This window comes from Vollenhovia emeryi, unplaced genomic scaffold (assembly GCF_000949405.1).
Source record: "Vollenhovia emeryi isolate VEMERY1.0 unplaced genomic scaffold, V.emery_V1.0 DF940068.1, whole genome shotgun sequence".
Taxonomy (NCBI): Eukaryota; Metazoa; Arthropoda; class Insecta; order Hymenoptera; family Formicidae; genus Vollenhovia; species Vollenhovia emeryi.
This window is the reverse complement of record NW_011966298.1, coordinates 4638-13303: the sequence shown is the minus strand read 5'-3', so window position 1 is coordinate 13303 and position 8666 is coordinate 4638. Positions and strand designations below refer to the sequence as shown.

Genomic DNA, 8666 nt, shown 5'->3' with positions numbered 1-8666 from the left:
TTATTAGGAATATTTGTTCAGGATCGCAGAAAAAGCATATGAAACGTGCATGTACACGACTCCTATATCCGTGGAAACACGGCTTCCACACGTGAAAAGAACTTCTCTTTTACTTTTTATCTCTCTTTACACTGGAACGAAATCGAATGCACAAGAGCAAATCGTAGTTAAGCACCATATTCAACACTTCTTGTCATATGTTAAATGTTTTTTTGCTAGATAATGAATTATAAACCAAAATTTCCGTTAAATCACGGGCGGCACACGCAGTCAATCACTCACTTCAACGATTAAGGGTCAAAGCACAAAGCAACGTAATAGCTTACGATAAAGACGCAAGCGTAAACGTAGATAACGCACAAGCTTTGGCGTAAATGTAACGTCATATGTAATTGGAGATAAGTATGAGATACGCCAAAGCTTGTGCGCTAATCTACGTTTACACTTACGTCTTTTTCGTAAGCTATTATGGTGCTGTGTGCTCTAATTCTACACACGAAACGTTGCGATCACACGACACGCACGAGCCTGTCAACACCGGTCGTTGCTAACCGTTCGCAAAAAACAATTGTAGACGTGTTCCGAAACTAACATCGATAGGGTCACATAAGCAGTGATGCCATACTTTGATGCCAACGGACATTGCAAAGGAAGCGAACAATCTGGATCCATCAGAGATCCTGGGCCTCTATTCCACGATTACCGACGACCATCGATATCGTTAACGACGTTGGCGCAACTTTTCTATCATGTAAAAAAAAGCTGCGCAAACGTCGTTAACGATATCGATGGTCGTCGGTAACCGTGTGCGAAATAGAGCCCCAGTAGCGCGATTCTGTAACTCGTTATGTCGTCGTTACGGGCTTTGCGCAGATCTAATATACCGTAGAAAAGCTGCGCAAAGCCCGTAACGACGACATAACGAGTTACAGAATCGCGCTACTGAAGAGATATCGGATAAAGACGTGACGACGACGTCGACGACGACGACGACGACGACGACGACGTCGACGACAACGGTTTCGCCGATTCAGACTGACACTCACGTGGATGAGACTTCGAGTAGAAAGTCAAAAGTCCTGCTTACCTCATCGACGCCTACGGTAACGGAGAACGGGAAACGCATGTCCGGCGAGAGATCGCCGGAAGTCAGAGCGCGTAATTTATCGGACAAGTCGAAAGACAAGGACGATGTGTTGCCGATCACGCATCTGTACAACACGTCGGATATCTTCAACGGCAGCCGGTCGATGGACGGGTTAGCTCGCGGCACAGAACGACCGCGGGCAGAGAGAAACCTGAGAAAGTGAGAACAAGTGAAAGCGGCCATGCCTTTGTGTTTAGTTGAAACCGATTTTCGCCATCAAAAGTGGATGTAAGAACTACGGAGACACATCTACTTATCGACACGGTCGATAAATATTACTTTTTGGTGCGTGTCCGTGCTAAATTCGCTTTTCGATATTGTAAATAAATCACTTTTTGGTCCGTGTCCGTGCTACATCCACTTTCCGACACTGTCAATAAATCGCTTTTTGCCGTATGTCTATGCTATATCCACAATTTATGGATGTTAAGACAATGTTGAAAAGTGGATGTAGCACGGACATGCACCAAAAAGTGATATTTATCGACCGTGTCGATAAATAGATCATGTGTCTCCGTAGTTCTTACATCCACTTTTGACATAGAGCTATGACTTTTGATGGCGAAAATCGGTCCCAACTAAACACAAAGGCGTGGCCCCTCTCAGATTTCTCTCTGGTGTCGATAAAGGCGTTTAGGCACAAGCGCAATGCGATCTATGGAGATTTGAAATATATATAAAGTAACTATTAATGTAACTGTTAAATTAGTTACTAGTTACCAAAAAAATGTAACTAAGTTAAGTTACAGTTACAGATGGAGAGAAAGTAACGAAGTTAAGTTAGAGTTACCGAAAAAAAGTAACTGTAACTGTAACTTCGTTACAAGTAACGAGTTACTTCCCAACCCTGAATATAGCACATTCTTTTAGTACACGATGTTGGTAGTAATGTATTTCACTATCAGAAAGCTAGTAACTAGTACGGAAAAATGGTGTTACCTCCTGTGGACTCCACGATTTCTCTCTTTCGGAAAACCATAAGTAAAATACTTTTTCTTCTCTTAGAAACTAATTTTAGAAATCAGCGGATATAGACTAGCTAACGCACGAGTCGTTTCCCCACAAAATTTTTTGTCAAAGTTTCACTTTTCGCAACTCGAAACGACTTAGTTTACATTGTTGCTAGTCGATAGCCGTTGAGAGATTGTTTGGGAATGCGCTAGGTTGATTTAATTTTAATCGGGAGTGGAGGGGAGGAAGGGACTTGACTGTAAAACTACCGTTGAGAACCACGTAAACTTTATTACACTTAACAGCTGAGTTTGAGGTCGGAACGGTGGCGTAAAATGAAACGGAACGGTCGGAAATCTTCACGCTTGATCGTCACAGCTGCGCGCGAACCGCGACGGAAATCTTCTTCTGGAACTCGATGTGAGTTCCTAACACGACGGAAATCTTGTCGCGACGGAGATATCGTGAACTCGCAGCGATCAAGCTCCGCTCGCGAACGCGCGATCCACCGTTCCCTCGATATATTGTCTGGCTGAGCCTTCGGTCAAAGGAGAAGTCGGATCACGTGGCTGGTACGTGCTGAACTCACGGCCGAAAAGAGTCGCGACGTCGACAATAATTCGCGAGGCGGACCGATAATACCGCTGGCGCGATCCGGTACAATACTTGCCGATGATCGGCGGAAAGGAGTCTCTGTCGAGGCTCAACGAAGTTTATCTTCAACGCGACGTTCGAATCTCACTAACTAGAAGGTATGCGTCGTCACCAAAGGCCGGATTCAGACTTTTAGCCTAAAGGATCTATCGGCACGGATCCGCTTAAACGGGGGGTGCGCGACAGATCCAAATTGGCACACAGCGCACTCGAGCAACGAAGACGGCCGCGAATGAGAAGTATTGAGGTGCGTGACAAGAACCGAAAGCGCGCGGTTTAACGCGTCTCGGAGGCGTTCCAGATTTTTTTTTGTATGTTCCGAAACATACCGCCCGTCTCGAATGGTATCATTCGAAACAACAACCGTTCTCGATCGCTTGGAAAGGAACGAAAAGGAAAAGGGAACTTTAACTTGTACAAAGAATGGCGCAATACAATAAATTTTGAACATTAGTATATACGTTTAGTCGGACGCAGTGCCGCCCGCCGTGGCGGAACTTTGATCGGTTTCGTTGTTGATATCGATTGGTAAAAAACACAATTTGACAATTGGACGCTTATACTGCGAACGCGCGGTGCGGACGGTAACGACTCGAGTTAGCCCATCGTCGCCGGGATGACATTCGGAAATGCGTCCGAGCTCCCAGTGACACGGGGGCGCAACTGCGTTTCGCAAAAGAACGATTCGACCTACGGTCGCGAGGCGTTGTGCGACTCTCCATTTTGGCCGCTGCTGCAACGTCTATAAATAATCGTTTGACCAAGATTTCCAAAATTTTTCGGTAATGTGTTGCCAGCGGGAAAGGCGAGTTTCGTTATGATCGAGAACGCTCGGCTGTGGCGCAGCCAGAATTGGTCCTCCGATTAAGAAGTGTCCTGGCGTTAGCGCATTATAATCATCGAAATTGTCGGACACGGAGCCAAGAGGACGAGAATTCAAACAGGATTCGATACGACAAAGAACTGTGGTTAGTTCTTCGAATGTCAGTGTGTGTGACCCGATACAGCGTCTTAAATGGTACTTGACGCTGCGTACGGCAGCTTCCCATAGTCCACCGAAGTGTGGAGCGGAAGGTGGTACAAAATGCCATGTTACGGCGTCGGTCGAAAGCGCGTTTTGGAAGTCCGAATTTTCGAGAGCCTTCGCAATTGCGATTCTAAGTTCTCGATCGGCACTTTGGAACGTAGTTCCATTATCTGAATAAATCGACGAAGGATATCCGCGGCGGGACACGAAGCGATGTAATGTAGCGATAAAAGCGTCTGACGAGTAATCGCTGACGAGCTCGAGGTGGATCGCCTTTGTCGTCATACAGACGAACACGGAAATATAGGCTTTGTGTGCCTTATGGCCTCGTCCACGAGAGGTACGCACGAGGATAGGACCGGCATAATCGACACCGGTATGTTCGAACGCTCGATTTGAGCGATTTACTCTTACATTCGGAAGGTCACCCATAAGTTCGGTGGGAATCTGAGCCTTCTCTCGTGTACAAGGTACACATGAGTATAGTACAGCGCGGACTAGAGAGCGAGCTCGTAAGATCCAAAATTTTTCTCGAAGGCGAGCCAGCGTTAATTGGGATCCAGCGTGCAGAGATCGTCGGTGGGTGTCCATTATGATAATCCTGACCAAGGGATGGTCTTTGAGGACAATCGGATTGCGAATGTCGTCGGTCAAGGTGGCATTCCGAAGCCGGCCACCAAGTCGAATCATTTGGTTATCGTCGAGATATGGATTCAATGACAGCAATGAGCTGGTCTTCTTTATTGGAGCCGCTTTGCCGAGTGACGAAATCTCGCACGGGAAAATTTCGGCTTGAATGTGACGAATCCAAAAGGCTTCCGCGGACTTAATCTCAGTCGGAGTTAAATAGATTCGAGCACTAGGTTGTCGTATCGTCGTGTTGGTATCGGTATTTCGAGCGCGGGAATTCGTTACGAATCGATAGATGTAGGCTGTTATTCGAAGGAGCTTGCTCCATGATGAATAACGCTGTGATAGATCCCACGGTGCGACAACGGTGGCATTTAGAGATTGGTTTTCGCGTTGTTCGCTGAGCGCGCGGGGGTCGAAATCCGATGGAGAGCTAGGCCAATGCTCGGAAGATTGAGTAAGCCAATCGGGTCCTGACCACCAATGAATATTTGTGGCAAGATCGTTTGGAGAAATGCCGCGCGACGCACAGTCGGCAGGATTGTCTTTAGTCGGTATGTGACGCCATGGAGTTTCCGGTAGTAGAGTGTGAATCGCGGCGACTCTGTTGGCGATAAAGGTCTTCCATGTAGTGGAAGGTCGGCTCAACCAAGCAAGTGTGATTGTGGAATCGGTCCAACAAGAAACTTTTGTCTCCTGAAAGTCGAGGGATTCGCGAATAAATTGGATGAGTCGTGCGAGTAACTGAGCGGCGGATAACTCAAGTCGCGGAACGCTAATTGTCTTGACGGGAGCGACTTTTGATTTTGCGGCTAGGAGATTGACCGAGACCATCCCGTTCATCTTGACAACGCGAAGGTACACCGCTGCAGCGGATGCCTTGGTTGATGCATCTGAGAATCCGTGCAATTCTCGATACTGTACTTGCTGACTGAGTTGAGTCCAGCGGGGAATCGTCACCTCTTCCAGTTGATGGAGATGAATGTGATAATGTTGCCAGGCTTCAAGCAGTTTCGATGGGACGACGTCGTCCCAATCACAGTTGGCTATCCAAAGGCGTTGCATCAAAATTTTTGCTCGAATAATCACGGGAGTTGCCCATCCGAGTGGATCGAAAAGCTTAGCGATGGCGGACAGGATTTTTCTTTTGGTATCGCCAGGCGGATCGGAAATTGTAACGATAAATTGGAAGATGTCGCGATCTGGTTTCCATGTGAGACCGAGAATTTTTAAGCTCTCATCTTCTCGTAACTCTCGGCCGTGAGCGAGACCGTGATCGGTAGCTTCGACATCGTCAAGGAGTTCGGACAGGTTGCTTGCCCATTTTCTAAGCACGAATCCACCTCTTTTTAGAAGGGAAGCAACCTGATCGCGCGTTTGACGAGCGATCGCCTTGTCGTCGGCACCGAAAATAAAGTCGTCGACGTACGTTTGACGATCGACTATGGGAGTCGCCAACGGAAATGAAGCACCCTCATCGATTGCGAGTTGGTTCAAAACCTTCAATGCCAAGTATGGAGCTGACGTCATGCCGTACGTTACGGTACAGAGACGATATTCTTCCACTGGAGATGATGGAGACGGCCGCCAAAAGATGCGCTGATAGTCACGATCTCGTGGATCGACGATAATTTGGCAATACATTTTTGCCACGTCGGCGGAGTAAATGTATCGAAATGAGCGCCAACGCAAAATAATTGAGGCAAGGTTGAAGTTTAGGACCCGGAAGCAAGTGATCGTTTAACGTCGTACCGTTGGAAGTTCGGCTTGATGCGTTAAAAACGATGCGGATTTGCGAAGTTGCGCTGTTAGCGCGGAATACTGCGTGGTGCGGGATGTACACGATTTGAGTGGAATTGTTTAATTTTTCGGGTTCTGAGACGCGTAGTATGTGTCCCAGATCAGAATATTCCTTTAAAAAGTTGTGATATTCTGTTGATTTCTTTGAATCCGTTTTAAGGCGGGTTTCGGTGCAAAGGTAATTTTGAAGTGCGGTATGTCGAGACTCTCCAATATTGATAGGGGGTCCGGTTTTGAATGGAAGTCTGACTATATAACGACCTTCGGAATTGCGAGAATGCGTCGAATGGAAGTGGTCGTCGCAAGCCTTTTCTTCTGGAGTTAATTTTTCGGAAGTGGGAACTTCCTCGATTTCCCAAAATCGTCGAAAAGTTTGGTCGAGATCATCCGTTACAGAACTGTGATGCACTCCGATCGACGGTTGAGATAGCGGTCGTGGATGCGCGGTAGGCCCGGAAATAATCCATCCTAAGACGGTATTCTGTGCAATCGGTTCGTTGGCGGCACCTTTGCGAAGACCATCGAGAATTAAGGAGCCGAAAAGATCAGCTCCTATTATGATTTCTATTGAATCTGACCCCGCGGGATCGGGATCCGCTAACGTGAGTCCAGTCAAATGCGGCCATTGTGTTTGAATGTCAAGACGATTCGGTGAATATTGAGTAAGAGATCTTAGAATTAACGCGGGGGTTGAATAAACCGGAGCATCCGCGTTACTGGGAGTAATCGTTAGGTTAGCGGCGTGTCGAACGCTAGTCTGTGTCTCGCCGATACCTGTTACCTTGACAGCGGTTTTCAATTTCGGTCTTAAAGACTGTACTAAATTCTCAGTAATGAAGGATGTCGCTGATCCTTGATCAATGAGCGCTCGTGCCCATTGAGATCGTCCGTGCGTTGAATGTACGCGAACGCGAGCAGTTGCAAGCAGAATTTGATGCGCTGGTCTAGCTTTCGCAACGATATGCGAGGAAATGTCAGTAGTTGACGCGATGGGAGTCGTTGCCGCGGGGAGCGGTGACGCGTGAACAGCTGATTTCGGGGCGTCGGAAAAGTGTAAAAGCGTGTGATGCTTTTTATGGCACTCTTTACACGAGCGGGTACTTGTGCACTCTTTTGCTTGATGCTTCGAACTTAAACAATTAAGGCAGCGTTTGCCATTACGAATTATTTCGTATCGCTGTGTCGGAGTTTTTGCGAGAAACGCGGAACATTGATACAATAGATGATTCGAGTCGCACACAGGACACGGAAGTTTGGTAGCGCTCGTGGTATGTGAGGCGGTCGCCCGGTGTTTTGATTTCGCAGTTGATTTATCGCTCTGTTTATCGGACGTCGGAGCGATGGGTACAAGAGCGTCGAGGGCTCGGATACGAGAATCTAAAAACGCGCTAATTTCGGCAAATGTAGGATACGCAAGAGTTTTACCCAACTTAATTTCCCACGCTTCGCGCGAGGATTTATCGAGTTTTTGCGTTGCGAGATAAACGAAGATATCGCTCCAACGGTCGACCGGACGCGACAAATTCTTTAACGCGGCAATCGCGGCAGTTAGTTGGTTCTGTAGAGCTCGAAGTTCGGTTGCTGATTTCGCAGTGACATTGGGCAATGTAAATAGGCGATGTATGTATGCGTTGATCAACCGACGCTCGTTTTCGAAATTGGACGAAAGAGTCGTCCACGCTACCTTAAAGTTGTCGGACGTAACAGTTAAATGTTCGATCGCTGTGAGCGCGTCGCCTTTGAGACACGAAAATAAATGATGCAGTTTTTGTACGATTGACAGGCTTTTTTCTTCGATGATCATCGACTTGAAACGGTCGCGGAAGCTCTCCCATTTATCGAACGATCCATCGAAGGTCGGCAGCGAGATTTTCGGTAAATTTGGTGGAGTATGAGACGTACATTCGCGCGAATGACTTACGTTAGCCGAGGTGGAAGGGGAGGACGGGGAAAGGTCTTGAAAAACCTCTGCGAAATAGTCCAACGCTGAATCGTAGGCGTCTTGGCACTCGTCAAACTCGTGATTCGCCAAATATGATGTACTGGCCCTCTCCGTTTCATCTGTGGCAGCGAGTAATTTGGCATCCAATTTACGGCATTGGTTGAACCTCGTCTCCAAAGTCTCTAGGCGTTTTTTAGTCACGGCGTAGGTCATCTTAGCTTGACCCAACTTTTTAAAATTGGATACGGCATGAGTCACGGATTTCATTAGTGACACCTGCTCGTACATCAATTCGTCGAAGGAGTCCATTTTGCACTGATTGTAGGGGTTGTTTTGCACAACTACGCGGAACGATGATTAACTCGCGATCGAATGCGTAGCACTCATTTGTGTTAACAGTCAAAGGGCAACAACCTCAATCCCGATCCGGCTCGAAGGACCAGAATGTTTGGGAATGCGCTAGGTTGATTGAATTTTAATCGGGAATGGAGGGGAGGAAGGGACTTGACTGTAAA

At 47.2% G+C, this 8666-nt stretch overlaps 2 protein-coding genes across 2 annotated transcripts; both read right to left on the bottom strand.

Moving 5' to 3' along the window:
- Positions 1 to 3494: 3494 nt before the first annotated feature.
- On the bottom strand, positions 3495 to 5939 carry LOC105556384. Its single transcript, XM_012003470.1, has one exon. It carries the CDS (start codon positions 5937 to 5939, stop codon positions 3495 to 3497), a length of 2445 nt encoding a protein of 814 aa, XP_011858860.1.
- A 76-nt stretch (positions 5940 to 6015) lies between these two features.
- LOC105556383 lies at positions 6016 to 8460 on the bottom strand. The gene has a single exon (XM_012003469.1). It carries the CDS (start codon positions 8458 to 8460, stop codon positions 6016 to 6018), a length of 2445 nt encoding a protein of 814 aa, XP_011858859.1.
- Positions 8461 to 8666: the final 206 nt, after the last annotated feature.

What these genes read in the sequence shown, in the direction of transcription:
- LOC105556384 (XM_012003470.1), bottom strand. Translation starts at nt 5,939, where the DNA reads ATGACGTCAGCTCCATACTTGGCATTGAAGGTTTTGAACCAACTCGCA.
- LOC105556383 (XM_012003469.1), bottom strand. Translation starts at nt 8,460, where the DNA reads ATGGACTCCTTCGACGAATTGATGTACGAGCAGGTGTCACTAATGAAA.